An 18,721-nucleotide genomic window follows, 5' to 3' on the forward strand; every position below is an offset into this window, starting at 1 on the left:
TTAAGCTTTTAGAATGGGGGGAAAATGGCACAAAAGCTGGGAAACCACCAAAGGATAAGTGGTTGTGGAAAAGATGGTGGGGTCAGGGGAAGGGTGTGGGGTCATTTGGAGAACCCCAGAGGGCCAGATTGGGACCCCAGGAGGTCTGGATTTGTCCTTCGTTATCCCTTTGATTTTCTGCATTGTATAACTCCTCCAATCTCAGTTTGCAAATTCTGCCTTTAAACAACCCCCACTTAATTGGGTTGCTTGTTGTGCATTGTCTAGAAACTGATCTAATCTTGGTTAATATTTATTTATTTATTGCTCTTCCAGTTATATCATAGGTGTTGGATGGGACAGAAGGATCAACATGTTTTATGTAAGTAGAAAAATTGTATGCAAAAAGCATCTTAGTATGGTATCACTTTTAATTAATTATTGGCATGCAGTGTTGTGCCAAAGGACACCCCCCGCTGGCCCTGTGGTGCAAGAGCTTCCCACCCTCCCCTGGGCACTGGCCCTGCCCTTTGAAGGTGCAGTTTTTCATATGCTTGGCTCTGTTGGATTGTGGCCAATGGGCACAATCACATTCCATAGTTAAGTGGGCAATCCTATGGTCCCAGCAAGCTGGTGAGCAGCTTATATGAGTAAGCACATAAGAACATAAAAGACCCCAACTGGATCAGACCAAGAGTCCTTCTAGTCCAGCATTCTGTTCCCACTGTGGCCAACCAGATGCATGTGGGAATCCCACAAGCAGGATGTGAGTCAACAGCACCCTCCCACTTGTGTTCCCCAGTATAATGTTGGCATTTTGTACAGGGCAACACCACCAACATGGACCAATCATGTAGTGGCATGCCAGTGATGCCCCCATGTTAGCCATGCAGGGATGGAGCCAGTCCACTCACAGTGATGAGGTAACACCTGCACAACATACTCTTATTCCAGAACATATACACAACACAACTCATCAGACACTTGGATATCACAATACCCTCTACACTGGCAACCATTGTGATGCAAGCAGTAAAAGCCCAGAAACAGAGAGGCTCTAGGCATCCCTGCACACAACAGTTCAAATCCCCTTATTCTACTCACACAAACACAGGCTGCTAATAACCACTCTTTTGAATGACTGTGAAGACAGTATAGTGCAACACCAAGGCAGATTGTTTGGGAAGAAGTATCTAAAGTAAAGGTGGTATTGGTAAGATGGTGTTCCAGTGAAGGAACAATAGCCATCCGAGGACAAGGATTCTTTTGTCAGGAAAGGAAAAGGATGAACTAGGACAAGCAACAAGGCAAGCCACAACTAGGGATGGACAAATCTGTCAATTTTGGTCTCTGTCTGTTTTTCATTTTTCCAATCTTAGGTTCAGTTCCTCCTGAACTTCGAGAGAATTTTTAAAAAAGTTTGCATGAATATTCCTAAGCACTTCTGTGCATATTTCTTCTATACCTTTTTGTATGCATTTTGCTGAATACCGACATTTAAACAAGCAATTTCCCCCAATATATGCATTTTTGTACACATCTTTTGATTTGAGAGTTCCATTACAAAATTTGGAGAAGTGCAAATTTCAAAAGGTAACTGAGTTTTGGTTCACATAATGGTACAACAGTGCGAAATTAGGTATGTTTGTATTAAAATGCGAACTGAACAAATTTCTCCCCTGTCCTAGCCACAACTGCCTCTCTCATAGGAACAAGTGCTGGTCATTCATGAATGGAGCCCTGGGATGGGAAACAGGTGAAGCTGATTTGTGCCTTACAAGGGAATGGCAGACCTAAGGCCAAACTCCCTTTTTTGCATGTCTGGCCAGCAATAGTCATGTCAGCAACAAAAGGGAGGAAGCAGGCAGAACCAGAACCTTTGCCATAACAGTTAAACTGGTATAAAACTGATTTTGTATCCTTTTGTTTGGATGTTTGTTTGTTGCAGGATTCCACAGACAACTTCCATCACTTTCAGAAACCTCAAGCCCACTGGCAGGATGATACAGTAAGGCTCCATCTCAGCCTGCTTAAAATATAAATATTATTTTGTATATTTTGGACATATTAGTTGATGTTGGGCACAAGGTACGGTGTTCGGTATCCAAATTGAAAGAAAAGCATCCCTGGAATATGAACCATGTATTACAAATACAGAACCTCTCATATCAACAGAGATCAAGAGTAGCGAAGCCATCCATACTTTGGCCAAAGTAATTTCATGGAGGGAGCAATCCTATGGCCGCTAGTCAGCGGCTAGATGGCCATAGGATATGTGGTTTTCTGGGAACTGACCTCGGAGCCCATGCTCCGAGGTCAGTTCCTGGAGATCCAACCTTCCACACTGCCTCGCAGGCAGCGCAGAACAGCTCCACGCTCCAAGCTCGGAGGAGGAGTGCAGACCACGGAGCAGCCAAAACAGGGCATTCCAGGGGGCGTTCATGGGCAGGGAAGGCGGAAATGCGAAATCGGCTGTCTAGCCGCAAATGCAGGGCAGGAGACGCACGGAGGGAATGATCCCCTCCGCACGTCTCCTGCCCTGCATTGGATAGGTGGTCGCCTCCGAGTTTGGAGGCAGCCACCTATCCCCATAGGATTGCACCCTTAATGGCTTGGTGCAAAAGTCTATATTCATGGACCTGGGGAAATTCATTCTCTGATAGCCATGTCTCTTGTAAGCAAACAATTTAAAAAACAGTTAGAAAAGTTTTTTTTTTTAAGTGTCTCATTGCACTTTCATTCCAGGAAAGAAAATTTAGTTATGGGTTGGAGGTAATATAATCAGGGATCCCAAAGTCTAAAAAAAAGAAAAGAAGAAGCATACTGTCCTTTAGCAGCTCAGGATTTGTAAAGTGGTCATTGCTGGATTAACAATACATCCAGAATTAGGCAATCCAAGTTCATTCCGTTCAACGTATTGCACAGCGGCCCAATTCCTAGTAGTTGGCAAATTCAGAGGTTTTCTAAACCCAGTCCATCCCAGGTGAGTTATATATTTATTACACTTTTAGACTGCCCAATAACCAAATGAACTCAGTAGAGCTTAGAAGTCCTATACATTATTGCTGCCAAAAGTTAGTCCACTAAAAGTGACCACTTTATCTATTATGTGGTAGGCTTGTTCTCAAGGACACACACATCCAATGTTAGTACTCCTTAGAGCAGACCCATTGAAATGAATTGGACAAGTCATGACTAACTTAAGACCCATTCATTTCAGTGGGTCTACTCTAAGTAAGACTAACATTAGACACAACCCATAGTTACCATACAGACATTTTAAGCCTTGCAGTTGACCACAGTTCAATCTTCTGTGGTGATTGTTTGCACAGCTTGAACTGCATGTTGACTGGTGCACTTGCATAAAGTACAACCAAAAAACAACAGCAAAACACAAAGTACGTGAAACATTGTGGTTTCTTTGGGGGTTGGACTCGATGGCCTTGTAGGCCCCTTCCAACCCTACTATTCTATGATTCTATGATTCTTTCACTACCTCTTTTCTTATCCAGAACCGGGGACACAAGGAAGATATTCTGTGCATTGCTCAGTGTCCACCGACTCTCCTTGCTACCTCGAGTTATGATGGTGAAATTATTATATGGAATATGATCTCTGGTCACATATGCCATAAATTCTACACTCCTCTTGCCACTTCTTCTGTTGGTACCAAAAGTAAGTTAACTGATCTTAGAAAGAGTGAAGGATACAATCCCCACATCGGTATGAACCTGTATGAATTATTGCATATGGTACTGAATAGAAATGAAAAATGCTGGGAAAGGTCAAAGGTGAAGCCCCTCCCTAGTTGCTTTACAGTCTAATAAGCCTGGTGTGGCTAAGGCACACCAGTTTCTACCACACAAGGGTGTGATCATTACTGTTGGGCTATTGGTTTTTATACTTGCCTTATGGGTCATTGGGTCATCTCCCATTTCACAGATGGGTGGGCAGGAAGTGACATCTGGTCACTTAAATCTAGGCATCTAAGTTACTTGTCCAATGCAGTCCTTCCAAATAATATTCTGAGAAGATTTCTGTAGCAGGTTGTAAAAAAAAAGTTTTGGTTTACAGTCCATGTCCAGGAGTAAGGACTTTTAAATAACATTCCTGCCCAACTGCTTGTACAGATGGCATCTGAGTTGCTGTTGCACAAACAACTCTTTGGGTTTAATGAAGTTTCCTTTGAATGAGTGCATATTCTCTCTTTTCCTTCCCCAGCTGTAGATGCAAGTGTTACTCGAGTAATCTTTCTGAAGACTCGTGCTGTGAAATTTGAATCGGCCACAGCCTCTCTGGTTTCTAATGGGCCGCAAGGTAAGAGAATGAAATGTGGTTGGTGTTGCCAGCTCCAGACAACAACAAGAACAGCAGTCGTATGCAGGCTGCGGGGAGGGGGAATTGGAGTGGCAGATGGTCCACCACTTTCAAAACTCTTCTAACTTGTGTTGGCCAGCGCAGAAAGTGGAGGGGCAGTTTTTTTCTGGAAAAAGTGCTGGGTGAAGCTGTACTGCTTTGAATTCTCCCCACTCCTATTGAATCCAATGGGGGAGAAAAATGGCAGCTCCAGGTTGGTCTAGTTACTATCCCAAACTTGGGGCCTTCTGGGGGAGTGATGGGGCTTTGGATACAGTGAATTCAAGGCAGGGCTGGCATCAAGGGTAGGCATGATCAGGCACTAGCCGAGGGCCCACACCCCAGCAGGGGCCCACTGTCAAGAGGCTCCTGGACTTCTCCATTGCTACCTGCATTTTGTTCTGGCCCAGACAATGGCAGTGGTGAGATGGGGGAGCAGTAGATGCCACTGCCTGCTTGCTCACTGGCTCTCTGCCCTGTCAAGCAAGCAACTGGTAGCAATGATAAGAAAGAGGATGAAGAGCAACAAAGCTAAAATTCGTAGGCATACATAAGGACAACCCCTGCTGAAAAAGAATGAACATGGCTTCTGCAAAGGTAAGTCATGTCTCACTAACCTTTTAGAGTTCTAGAGTTTTAGAACATCAATAAACAAGTGGCCACTGGTGATCCGGTAGATACTGTTTACTTGGACTTCCAAAAGGCCTTTGACACTGGCCCTCACCAAAGACTCCTGAGCAAACTTAGCAGTCATGGGATAAGAAGAGGGGTCCTCTTATGGATCAGTAACTACTTAAAGAACAGAAAGCAGAGAGCAGATGACCTGTGTGCCGGCCTGCTCTGTCTGCTGTCCAAGTGCTCACTGTAGATGGGCAACTTCAAGACCCAGATCTTCCCTCTGATGGTTCTTGTTCTTTAAACCATCAGAAGGTTTAAAGGGTTGGACTCGATGGTCTTGTAGGCCCCTTCCAACCCTACTATTCTATGACTATTCTATGAATCCAGAATTGAGAAACAGCCCTTCAAATAGACAACAGTCCTCTGGCAGCACTCCAGATAGGGAGCTGTCCACTGTAAAACAGGACACACATGGCCACCTTAGCAGTGCTGACTTTCACACTTTGATTTGAAGCAATTGGCCAGTTCTTTGGGGGTGTGCTTCTAGTTCAGTCTGAATGCAAGAAAAACTGATAGAATGGATTTTCAATCTTGTTTCCAGTCTGTGTGAATTACCACTCTCTACAAGTCACCAATGAGTGCCCTGCGGCCAATAATCAGACACCTATGATTTGGAGACCTTTAGTGTTAGACTACTTGTACTTGCTACAAGGCCTTCTGATTGCAGGATAATTACTAAAATGTGAGAACCCATTCATACTGTCAAAGTAGCATGCTGAAGGAGCATAGAGTGTCCCCACATAGTGCAACAGTTGGTTGATCGCTTTTTCAAAGTACCAGCTAACAGCTTAGTCCTCATTTACCACTCCTGACCAAGTTTTGACAGATTTATTGTGAAATACTGTGGATGATCAAGAAGCTTTCTGGCTATGGAATGTGAATCATAGAATAGTTGGGTTGGAAGGGGCCTACAAGACCATCGAGTCCAACCCCCCATGTGGGAAGAAGCAAACCCACAATAGTTTCATGATATGCCTTCAACTCCGCATCAGTCAGCACGCATGTTCGCTGTGCTGCCTATAGTTGTGTGAATGGGCCTTCAGACACTTCAACTTCTGTGAATGCTTGGTTACTACAAATATACTTTTGGGGGGGGTTTTGCTACTGAATCTTTCTTCCTGTGTTATTACATGTTTTTCAGGCTATCTGCACTTCTGGAGCCTGTTTGCTGAAGATCCACTTATAGCCAGTTTTACACCTGTAAGTTTGGCAGAAAATGTCATTGAATTTAATGATAAAATCCCCAGACTTCTAGCCCGTTCTTAGAACTCCATGTTGGGGGAAGTTCTGTGTTGAATTGTAGCAAAGTTTTACATTCTCTCTTGAATTTCTCTAGTTCAGCACTCCAACCACCAGATCACACTGGCTGTTTAGGATGACAAGAGGCGAAGTGGAGTAGGACTCCTGTGTTTTTAATAGTTATAAAGAAGAGGGAATTTTTGCAGGGCACTTGACACTCAGGGATAAAACAGCTGGACCCACCAAAACATCTTCTACAGCTCCCATCAGCCATAGCCAGCATAGCCAGTGGTGATGGGAGTTGTAGGCCAAAATATCTGGAGGGCCCCAAGTTGCCCACCCCGCTCTAGAGACTGGAGTGCCCCTGAGGATACAGGTGTTGGCCATTCCTTGTGCAAATTATTAGCTAACAATGTGGACTGTATTGATGTCTATTCTAGTCTAGAGGGAAATCTCTGATCAGCAGCATTGCTGTGACAGTGGATGACTCCTATCTGTATGCAGCTGATGAAGATGGCTATGTGTACATCCATGACATCAAAGATTATGCTCTTCAGGATCCAGAAGGAGATGCACCAAAATGTATGTGTGTGTGTAGACTGTAAATGATAGTTTTGTAACTAGAACAGGATGAAGTAATTCAGAAAATAAATGCTTTATTAAACAAATATTGTGCAGCAATGCCCAGACAATGGAACTCTCTCTCGAGGGAGGTTAGGTCGGCGCCATCCCTACCGAGTTTTATATGGGCAGTAAAAACTCTTCTGTTTATTGGATCCTTGACAGATTTTAAGATTGCTGTGACTTGTTTTAAAGAATTCTTTGTTTCTGCTTTTATACTGTTTTATTATATTATTATTTGAAATTGGACATTCCTTTGAGGGCTCTGGTGGGCAGAGAAGTGATTTATAAGTATTTTAAATAAATAGGTATAAATATAAGGGGTTTGATTTAGATGTAGCCATACTTAGAGTAGACCCTTTGAAATCAATGGGCTTTAAGTTAGTTATGACTGACTCAAGTCCAATTGGTTTCAGCGGGGCTACTCAAGGTCCTCCATTTTAAAAAGCCAAATTTCTTTAGCTCTCCATCCTCCCCCACTGTTGTGTGCTGGGATTTGTCCACTTTCAGGACAAATCCCAGCACCATTCAAGATAGGCCTTGTATGAATTCTGTTGTGTTCCTCTAGTAGAGACATTTAGCATCTTTGCTTTTAGGTTATAGATTGAGGCTCTCTTCACACCTGGCATTTTATCCCACTACAAACCGGTCCTTTTGATTCCAGATCCTTTCCGGGATTTACACTGGCCCTATATACAGGCATCTCCCATAGTGTGTCCCTCAGGACAGAAGGGGGCTGCTGGCTCCATACCCCTCCCCTCCCCTGATCATTGGTTCCTGTAACATGATTGATGGCTCTGCCTCTCCCTCCACTCCTCCACAGGAATGTCCTCCACAGCAGGAGGGAAGTCCGAAGCCCTTCTAGTGACCTGGATAGTGGGCTATGGGAGCTGGTCCCCTCCTTCCTCTGAGGGAGAGAGAGTCTTCTCAGTGGCTTACTTCAAGGTTGCTGACTCTGCTAGTCCTTCTCTGCTAAATATGTCAATGTGTGAGGGAATTAAATGCAGTATATTGCTTGCACTACTGAGTTTGAAGTGTATACCGATTTCCAGGTTCCCAACTACAGAAGTAAGAAATCCACAAACGGACTTGTATACAGCCAATGCACCAAGCCATCCCTAGCAGCCCGCCCCCCCCCAGGCGACCACTTCAGGGGGAACACCTTCTTCATTAGACCCAGCTTTCTCCCCCCCCCCCCGCACTGTTGCTCTCCCCCTTTATTCTGGCTTCCCAACGACCCTGCAAGGTGGGCTAGGAGAAGAGATAGTGGCTGACTTTCTCCCCACCCCCAGTGCTGTTGTTGCTCTTCCCCTTTATTCTGGCTTCCCAACAACCCTGCAAGGTGGGCTAGGAGAAGAGATAATGGCTGGCTAGGTGGGAGGGAGTACTATGGAAAACAACCTCAGCATTACTGCCTTATCTAAGACAACTCCACACCCCAAAAGGAAACCATTAAAAATGACCATTCCAAGCTCTGCATGATGAATTTATTCAGGGGAAGAGAAAAGGCACTTTTTAATACCCATTGAAATCCTAACTGTCAAGCCTTTCTCCTGCATGGCTGAGAAGGGAGACTCCCCCATCCTCCCTGGGGGGAAAATAGCCTATTAGTCTGTTGAGCAAAAGGGAGAAGAAGCAGTCAGTGAAGCCACTGGGAGGGGGAGGTTCAAAGTAAATGCATTGAAGGGGATGGGAGACCTTAAGACTGCTACTCTCAGTAGACTTACAGTGCATTCCTATGCATGCCTACTCAGAAGCAAGCCACACAGATTTCAATGGCACTTACTCCCAGGAAAGGAAAGCATTACAGCCACTGAGTTTACTCAGAAGTAAGCATTGCTGTGTTCAAGGGGATCTCGGAGAAGCTTTTGGGATGGTTTACAGTTTAAGCACCCGTAGTGGAATGGGAGAGAGGCAGAAACGGTCACTGCCCCCACCCTCCCACCAATTTGTTGTCATGACAATGTTATTCAACACTGCCCAGCAACACCCCCTAGCACACACCCACACAATGCAGGACAAAGTGCTGAAGGGGAAAGACACCACGGGGAAATAGAGATTTCAACTGCAAGCACAGAAAATGCTGGGTTTTCCCCATTCTCAGATAACACAGGAAGAGGAAAGGAAAGTTGTGAGATAGCAGCAGGAGAGCAGCATCGTCATTTAAAGCTTCTGTGAAAACGAGTGATTAAAGAATGATCCTGCTAAAAAACCAAGGTGTGAGGAGAGCCTGAGTGTCATATTCAGATAGGACCTTAACATGCACCACAATAGTTTTGCATATTAGTGCATATACCAGTAAACAGTCTATGCATAAACTAAGGTCCTTTCCTTTGCGCTGTTGCAGATGTGAATCACTGGAGAGCTCACCTAAATCTGGTTCTATCGTAAGTATTAACAACCTTTAACAAAACAATGATACGTCCATATAAGTAGCAGACCACCAATATGCCCTCAGACACCTTCCTTGGTGCCCACCAAGACACCCTACTCCCAATTTTTATTTTAAAATGTGTTTATATTTTCTTACTGGCAGCTGGGATTGCTTCAAAGTGAAGTGGGAGCCTCTAGCTGCTGCCATCTTAATTTCCCATGAATGCCTCTGGGCAGGTTACTTGTCCTTTGTGACTAGCCATTCCCTCCCCCCAACCCTGCGGCAGCTCTTTTGTGGTTGTGCCCAGGATAGCTTCTTAAATTTCCAAGTATGCCCACAAGCCCAAAAGGTTGCCTTCCCCTGCCCTATATACACACAGCCAACCCCTAAGATCTTTGGAGGAGACCTTGCTGGCCATTCCACAACCAAAACAATGTCTCCATGTATCATTCTGAAAGCGGGCCTTCTCAGTAGCAGTGTCCACTCCCCAGTATGGTCCTTCTCCAATATGGGTTGGAAGGCAGAAAATGTGCCGTGCTTTAAACACCTCCTGAAAACTTACTTATTCATGCGAGCTTTCCTTGGCTTATTATTGATCAGCGTAATGCCGCTCCATTGTACTGTTTCTTTTTTCTTACATTTGTTGTTGAAAGTTGAAATATTTTAGTGTTGCATTATATATGTATTTTGAACTGAGATTTTTTAATATTTTTGTATGTAAGTCACTTAGGGCACAATCTTATCTAGATAGGTGGCTGCCTCCGAACTCGGAGGTGACTGCCTATCCAAAGCAGAGCAGGAGAAGCACGGAGGGGATCGTTCCCTCCGTGCTTCTCCTGCCCTGCTTATTCGGCTAGACAGCCGATTGTGACTGTCTAGCCGCTGGAGGATAGAGTGGGAAGGAGGCTGCTGTACGACACATTGGATGGATTAGGCAGCTACGCTCTTCCCCCTGCCCCCCGGAGCACCCCCAGCCATGCCCCTTTTCGGCTGCTCCATGCTCCTCTTGCGGGCGCAGAGGATGGGGCTGTTCCACGCTGCCTCTGAGGCAGCGCAGAAGTGCGGGGAGGTCAGTTCCTGGAAAACAGCATATTGTCTGGCCGTCCGGCCGCTGTCCAGCTGCCATAGGATTGCTCCCTTAGAGATTTTAAGCAGAAAGAAGTGTTACTAATAAATAAAGAAAGAAATTTATCTAACTGATTGTCATCTCTGGTTAACAAATAGGTTAGAGGTTATAGATGAAGATAACATCCTATTATCCTGTTCCATTGATAGGACTGTTCGTTTGTGGAGCCTTGATGGAGAATACATTGGTAAATGATACACTCACAGAATGTGAGGACTGCGTTACACAGCTTAAGTTGAACTGCTATTTAATGGAAAAGAAATCTGACAGCTATAATAATAAGGTGGATTTAAACATATAGAGTCATGTGCTGTCATTATTAGTCAGTGCATTTTCACAGCACTGACAAAGGGATGTGTTGAGGCTGTCTTCTGCTTATGACACTTCAAAGATTGACACCTATATCATAGCATAGGCTTTTTTCATCAAACGCATAAAGCGGACTCCTTATATCGGCTATGGTGTAGTGAACTTCAAATTTTGAAGTTCAGTCACTCATTGTGACAGTCTTCATAGCCACACCCCCAAGGAGAGTCCAAAAATGCAGGCAGCTGTGTTGACCCATATCAACAAACCAATTCTAGCAGTTTGCATCTCTGCCAGGAGCAGGATTTTTATAGTGGTATTGGGGCTTAATTGCCCATTCAAAATCAAGACACCCCAAAATACTTTGCATTACAACAGGGATAGCTCAAAACTATATACAGTTGCTGAGAAAATTCATTTCTCACCTCCACTGCCAGCCAAGCTACTGTGGGGATACGGCTAAGCTCAGAGAGAACACAGAATTCTGAAGGGGTGGAAGATGATGTCAGCGTCCCTGCTAAGAAAAAAAAAAGCGGCAGTGCTGCATCCCTGTGAGCCCTGGCTCCATTATATCACTGCCTTCCCAACCTGGTGCCCTCCAGATGTGTTGTACTAGAGAGAGCCTCGGCTATTGGGCGATATAGAAATGAAATGAATGAATGAATGAATGAATAAATAAATAAATTGTACTACAACTCCCATGATTCCCAGCCAGCATGACCATTCTAGAAGTTGCAGTCCAACATATCTGGAAGGCGCCAGGTTGGCGACGGCTGTCTTAAATCATATTGGGTTGGATCTAAATTTAGTTGTGTGCAACTGGGCTGGTGGAAGCAGACATCCCCACCCCCTCCTGGCAGCTCCTCCAGCCCCCTGAAAATGGTACACAGAGGGCGAGGAGACCCTGCTGAATGGGGTGAGCTGTGGTGCGGGGGGATCGTCAAAAATCAGGTGGCGGCACCTTCCATGAGCAGAGCCCGCCTATCAATGGAAGGCAGATCCTGGATCCAGCCTATTATATATAACTAGATATTATATAGAATGTATATAAAAGTCAAGCAGTAGAATTGATTTTGCTATAACAGAATAATACTACTTCCCCTCTGGAAGTTGTACACCATGCCACGGACGTTTTATTTCCTTTTCTGAATCCTCACTTTTTATTGTACCTCTGGCTTAGCACTGGAAAAAAAGGCTAAAATTTAATAGTAATAAGAGTGCTTCCACACTAGTTCTCTTGCACGCCAGTGTAATGAGTGATTTAATTTTGAAGCCACTGAAATAAATGGGGTTCTTTTATTGTTCTCAGTGGGCTTCTTGGAAATAATGGGTTGGATCCAGACTAAAATAGCTGCACTTAGGTCCCATTGAAATCAATAGAACAAGTTGGTTGGTCATGACTAAAGTCCACTTGATCTCAATGGAAGCTAAGTGTAACCAAGTATTAGCTTGGATGCAGTGTTTTAGCTCCATGAAGGGAAGGAGCTTCTGTTCACAGAAAAGGAGGTCTGGACACAGAAAGGGCCCTTCTGTGAGCACAGCTCTCCTTCCTTGATCAGAACAGAAGCTCTTTCCATTCATAGACTTCATGAATCCTTTTTATAGCGCCTTCAGTGCCTGTAGCCCAGTGGATGACATCAAACTGTAGAACAACTACAATGCAATCTTATACCTGTTTTCTCAGAAGTAAGTCCCACAGACTTCAGTAGGTCTGATTTCCAGTTAAGTGGGAATAGGACTGCAGCCTTAAATGCATTCCTGCATGTGGCATTACTCAAAACCTAATCATCCCAGCTCCAGGTCAGTCGGTCGGTCGGTCGGTCGGTCGGTCGGTCGGTCGGTCGGTCTGTCTGTCTGTCTGTCTGTCTGTCTGTCTGTCTGTCTGTCTATCTATCTATCTATCTATCTATCTATCTATCTATCTATCTATCTATCTACATTCTCCTGTACTTACAAATGTCCGCATGCTAATTATTACAACAGGATGTTTGATAAACTGCCCCACAGCAATAGTTATTCACACCACAGTTGAATGTGAATAGGCAACATCCAATCTGTCCATGACAATTGAGTGCCTAGGGACTCCTGCAAGGTACATTCCACATTCTCTGGCAGTGAGTGGATTGGATCCAATATCTGCTTTCTGTGGATGGATGAGCTCCACTTATGGAAGGTACAGGCCATAGCTCAGTGGTAAGAGCACATGGTTTGCATGTAGAAGGTCCCAGGTCCAATCCCCAGTATCTCCAGGCAGCGCTATGAGAGGATCCTGCCTGAAATCCCTAGAGATCTACTGCCAGTCAGTGTTGACGATACTGGACTATTGCTTATTTATTTTATTTTATTTTATTTTATTTTATTTGTACCCCCCTTTCTACCAAAAAATGCCACTCAAGGCAGCTTACAGAACCAATTAAAATATTAAAATGCAATAAAAACATAACAATTACAGAAAAAATATTATCAGAAACAGCACCCAACCCACCAGACCTACTTACAGGTTAAACACCTTCTTAAATAAAGCAGTCTTTGCTTTATTTAAGAAGGACATCAAGAAGGGAGCAAACCTAGCCTCCTTTGAGAAGGAGTTCCATAGACTGGGAGAGGCCATCGAAAAGGCCCTCTCTGAGGTTGCCACCAACACACCTTTGAAGGTGGCAGTCTTGAAAGAAGGGCTTCTTCAGAAGATTTTAAGAACCAGGCAGGCTCATATAGGAGAAGGCAGTCTTTTGGGTAGCCTGGTCCCAAGCTGTATAAGGCTTTATAGGTCATAGCCAGCATTTTGAATTCTGCCTGGAAACTAACTGGTAGCCAGTGAAGCTGCTGTAACAAGGGAGTTACCTGCTCCCTCTAACCAGCCCCAGTAAACAGTCTGACCACAGCATTCTGGGCCAACTAGATGGGCCAATGGTATGACTTGGTATAAGACAGCTTCCTATGTTCCTAAGGTGCCTCCATCTGATTTTTGGCGTCCCCACCCCACCATAGCACCTAGGGTGGCCATGTATCTTACATTACAGAAGACATTCTGCTTTTTGAAGGGCTATCAGAGGACAGTTCCCTATTTGAAGGTGTCCTCTATTTGAAGAGCTAACCTATCCAAGTCTGATTTAAAGATAGGGAACCCTAAGAAGGGAGAGCTGGGCCTTGAAGATGCCCAACAGCACCAAGAGAGAAGACAGAGCAGGGCACCCAAGGCACCATCTTCCCCAGTATGGGTAGATGTGTTGTGTTTCTATTTAAACTATAGTAAGTATTTCTGAATTTTCATCTCTTCATATAAATTAGCATATGCAAATCTGTGTTCTCTTTTGCCTTCATTTTTGGCAATGTGTACGTGGCCACTATACCCACACCCCAACTCACCCAATTCAGCCAGGTCCCCCAACCCTCTGGGTAGCATTTTCAGGGGGCTGGAGAGACCACTGTGGGGAGGGATGGGTGGGGAAGTCTGCTTCCCCCAGGCCAGTTGCACATGCCCAAATTGGGATCCAACCCATTGTTGTTATGAATTATTTGGAACAGTGAGCCCAAGGATTCCTTCTCACAAGTGCACAAGTACTGCTGTTTAACCAGCATTATGGAGTAAAACACCCTTTGACTTGGGTTCCTAGGTAATATTTCCTTTTAAAAACATTTTCTACAGCTATGGTTGTTTGTCATCACTACAATTATCGAAAGAGCTGTTTCCACAGAATGCTGTCTCTTCAATATATATGTTTAGGGATTCACCGCCCCCTGCTTTCTCCATAGGAACCTTTGGCCAAGCAGAGCCTTGGGAAATTTTTACCCCATCCTCCTGGAAGCATCCCATGGTTCCTTATGAAATTCTGATAGATCCACAGAGTATGCCCATTCACCCTGTGTTGGAAGACAAGTCCTCTGACTTGCAAATCATGGACCAAGATAATGCGACTGAGGATGCTTCCACACCTAAGGTCTGTATGTCAACTGCAAACCTATTAAAGTTGTGCTACAGTTCAATTAGTAGGGGAAAGCATGAAGTACATGAGGGGTGAGAAACCTGTTGCCCTCAAGATACTGTTGGAATCCAAATTCCAACAGCTCCAGGCTCATGGTCAAGGATGGTGGGAATTGTAGTCCAACAGCATCTGGATGGCAATAGTTGTCAGGGGTGTTTCTGAGCGCAGGGAGTGGGATAGTAGTTCAGATTCTGAAGGAGACCTGCCAGACATGGGGGAGGTATTTTCCCAGGCTAGTCCAGACATGACTAGGCAGGCTCCTAAGGTTTCAGAGGTCCAGCTGGTGGAGGATGAGGGTCCCTCTTCACCCCCTGCCCCCGTGAGAGATATTGAACAGGGGGAGGTGGGGTTTTGGGAGTCTGATTTAATAGACGCCAGGTGCAGATGCAGAGCAAAGAGACAGAAGGCTGGGGCGGAACTTAGATGGTCTACCCAATTGGCCTTGCGTGAAAAGCTGCGCATAGAAGCCTCATGAGAGAGAGAGAGAGAGAGAGAGAGAGAGAGAGAGAGGGAGAGACTCCCCCCCTTAAGTTAGGCTAGTGAGACCGCCTTCCTCTTCAAATGGCGGGCAACTTTTGTAACTACATTTTGAACCCCCTGAAGGCATTTCCTTGTAGATGGAGAGTCACTGAGAATTTGCATCTGTATGACCCTGTGAAGTAATGGATTGAAAGCTGCAGGCTGAAGCCTCTTGTCTGTGTTTGTTTTTTGGCATTTGAAGTTAAGTGGGGGGGCAAAAGGAATCTTGACAATAGTTACCACACCCCTGAATTACATCCTGACCCACCAGTTTGTATGTGTGCCTTGCCTTGGCCAAAACGCAGCATCAAACCTCACAGTAACTGCATCACCAGTGGATGAACAGATTGACTCATTTTATTTTACTCCTTCTCCAGCTTCTGTTGTTTGGGGCTATGTTACCATTAACGTGCTTTTAAAAAAACCTTTAAAACTCTAAATCAGGGGTGCAAAACATGTGGCCCATGGGCTGCAGGCATTCCCTAAGCCCAGAAAAAAGGAAACATGCCCTAGGAACAGGCTCTATGGTACCTGCCGTAGAAGCCCCATTCCTAGAGTGTCCCTGGAACATCCTAGGAAGCAGTGCTCGAAGGCTCCTGCCTGCTTCTAGGATGCTCTAGGATGGGGTGGGCAAGAGGCAGGGCCACATGCAGCTTCTGCCACCCCACCCCAATTTTTTTTAATTATTTATTTTTTAAGGAATAAATGGCATACGTAGTTTGATGGAGTACCACAAAGGGTCAAATTTAGATTGCAAGTAAGATAAATCTGACCCTTTGGTACTCCACAGTAGCTATGGATGCCATTTCCCACCTGATATATATATATAAGTGTTTTGGGTTGCCTTGTGGAATGCTGCCTGCAGGTTGCAGGTGGGGTTCCAAGGGGTGAAAATGGCCCCTGGATCACCCAAAGTTTCTCACCCCTGCTCTGGGAACTGGGCTTCTATGGGCGGGACCATATAGCCTGTTCCTAGTGTGTATCTTTTGCTCTTCCCTCCCTGGCTGTTTTCTTAAGACGTTTCAGGTAACAAAGTATGGGATGACAGGATTCTTCAGCAATGGAGTGGATTAGAGGAGGGAGAAGGCTAGGAGACAGGGTTCCTGGATGGCTGGAGGGAAAGAAAATGCAGACCTCTAAAATGCTCTTCAGCAGGAGTTGTATTTGAGTATGTGGAATGTGAGGGAGTGAGTGAGTTGGGGGGGCGGGGTGTGTGTGTGTCAGTTCTTAAAATTACATCCACTAGGAAGTACTCTACTGTACTCTTGTGTGTTTCTTACTTGTCTCAAAAGAACTTTTTGAAGGAGTAATTCCCAGTAGATTGTGCTCTTGAATCCAGAGGTGCATGAACTCTGCCTTCTGCTGCTGCTGTCCAGAATGGAGCAAAACTGATTAGAATCAGAGTCAGTTACAAGAAACAGCTTTCAGGGTGAAAACATACATACTCCAGTCCTAAATCAAGATGTTGTTGTTCAGTCGTTAAGTCTTGTCCGACTCTTCGTGTCCCCATGGACCATAGCACACCAGGCCTTCCTGTCCTCCGCTCTCTCCCGGAGCGTGCTCAAGTTCATATTCATTGCATCGGTGATGCTATCCAGCCATCTCATCCTCTGCCGTCCCCTTCTCCTGTTGCCTTCAATCTTTCCCAGCATCAGGGTCTTTTCCAGCGAGTTTTCGCATCAGGTGGCCAGAATATTTGAGCTTCAGCTTCAGTATCTGTCCTTCCAATGAGCACTCCAGGTTGATTTCCTTTAGGATGGACTGATTTGACCTCCTTGCAGTCCAGGGCACTCGTAAGAGTCTTCTCCAGCACCACAGTTCGAAAGCATTGATTCTTCGGCGCTCAGCCTTCCTTATAGTCCCGCTCTCACAGCCATACATTACTACTGGGAAAACCATAGCTTTGATTATGCGGACCTTTGTCGGCAAGGTGATGTCTCTGCTTCTTACTATGCTGTCTAGGTGTGCCATAGCTTTCCTCCCAAGGAGCAAGCGTCTCTTAATTTCATGGCTACAGTCACCGTCTGCGGTGATCTTGGAGCCCAAGAAAGTAAAATCTGTCACTGCTTCCATTTCTTCCCCTTCTATATGCCAGGAAGTGATGGGGCCACATGCCATGATCTTCGTTTTTTTAATGTTGAGTTTCAAACCAGCTTTTGCACTCTCCTCTTTCACCTTCAAGCAAGAGGCTCTTTAGATCCTCTTCGCTTTCTGCCATTAGGGTGGTATCGTCTGCGTATCTGAGGTTGTTGATAATTCTCCCGGCAATCTTAATTCCGACCTGTGATTCATCCAACCCAGCGTTTCTCATGATGTACTCTGCATATAAATTAAATAAGCAGGGTGACAATATACAGCCTTGTTGTACTCCTTGCCCAATTTTGAACCAATCGGTTGTTCCATGTCCGGTTCTTACTGTTGCTTCTTGACCCTCGTACAGGTTTCTCAGGAGACGGTAAGGTGGTCTGGTAAATCAAGATGAGACATCAGCAAAGCCCAGTGTTGTAATTCATGCTTGAAAAGCAGCAGCAGCTACACACACACACCTCATCTGCATTACATGCACGCGCCATCTGCATTCAGTGGATGATAAAGGTACCTTTCCAGAACATTCAATACACAAATCCTGGAGAGGGGAAAAACTGCATCCTGTTAAGCAGTTTCATTTGTATCCTGCTGAAATAACATCTTGTTAAGAGGGATTCTCGCAATGGATATACATGTTAGTGAAACCTTGAGAAATGGATAACAACTTAGCAGCATAGTAATTAGAAAGTACAGAATGCAAATAGCCACTCTCTGTTCATGTACTAATCTTTTGCCATCTGCTTCAGTATGGGTTCTTCACCATAATCACTCCCTGAACCTCCATGGTGAAAGGTATAGCAGCAGCAGCAGCGGCTGCTATTACTGTTCTGACAATGGTAAGGTCTATGAATAATGCAGCAGCTGTCGTCCTTTTTTCATCAGGAAGCAAGCCATAATCCCTGGCCCTCCCAAGTTACTGTTACTGATGAGGATATTAAAGAAGAAATTAGCAAGCGGTTTTATGCACAAGCTTCAAGCAGGAGGTAAGCAGAAGCCTAGGCCAGCAAACAATTTTATGCATTCTAAGGGAGTTTACTGTTCCCACCTGCAATTTCTTTTTTCTAGGTTGAAACACGAGCGATCCAAGCTTTTAAACAGACGGGTTAACCATGGGGGACCAAACACTTACCGCACAATCAACTATTATGAAATTGACAGTTTCCCGGGAAACTGTGAGAAGCCCGATTTGTCTGTTCTTGGTACAGACATTTTCAGTGCTAATTATCAAGGAACAGCTGAGCAGTGAGACACGGAGCCCATCATTCGCCACATCACTGGAACAAGACCTGTTTGAAAGTCAGGGCGTCATTTCTCCTGTTTTCTTTTCTGCTTCTTCTCTAAATGAAACGGTGCTTAACAAATTTGAGGTTTGAGAGAATTTCCCTGGCAGATAATCCTCCTTTTAAAAGCCAATCATGGTACTGTTTTGCAGGCTTAAACCCACAGAGCAGA

General features: G+C 44.9%; 1 protein-coding gene across 2 annotated transcripts in view; it reads left to right on the forward strand.

Annotated features, from left to right (window-relative positions):
• LOC146349574 (cilia- and flagella-associated protein 337-like) overlaps positions 1-18,515 on the forward strand; it is a 71,523-nt gene extending 53,008 nt beyond the window's left edge. The window contains exons 20-30 of one of the 2 annotated variants that reach the window (XM_084841659.1): positions 316-361; positions 1,928-1,987; positions 3,492-3,654; positions 4,201-4,296; positions 6,155-6,213; positions 6,693-6,834; positions 9,221-9,260; positions 10,472-10,560; positions 14,433-14,617; positions 18,152-18,252; positions 18,335-18,515. In XM_084841659.1, the coding sequence (XP_084697785.1) occupies positions 316-361; positions 1,928-1,987; positions 3,492-3,654; positions 4,201-4,296; positions 6,155-6,213; positions 6,693-6,834; positions 9,221-9,260; positions 10,472-10,560; positions 14,433-14,617; positions 18,152-18,252; positions 18,335-18,515 (1,162 nt within the window). The remainder of the gene's footprint in view (positions 1-315; positions 362-1,927; positions 1,988-3,491; positions 3,655-4,200; positions 4,297-6,154; positions 6,214-6,692; positions 6,835-9,220; positions 9,261-10,471; positions 10,561-14,432; positions 14,618-18,151; positions 18,253-18,334) is intronic. The other variant, XM_084841660.1, reaches the window with a different exon arrangement.
• The last annotated feature ends 206 nt before the right edge of the window (positions 18,516-18,721 follow it).

The sequence above is a fragment of the Heloderma suspectum genome, chromosome 3 (assembly GCF_057233095.1).
Source record: "Heloderma suspectum isolate Gila_16-S chromosome 3, 16-S_ref, whole genome shotgun sequence".
NCBI classification, from domain to species: Eukaryota; Metazoa; Chordata; class Lepidosauria; order Squamata; family Helodermatidae; genus Heloderma; species Heloderma suspectum.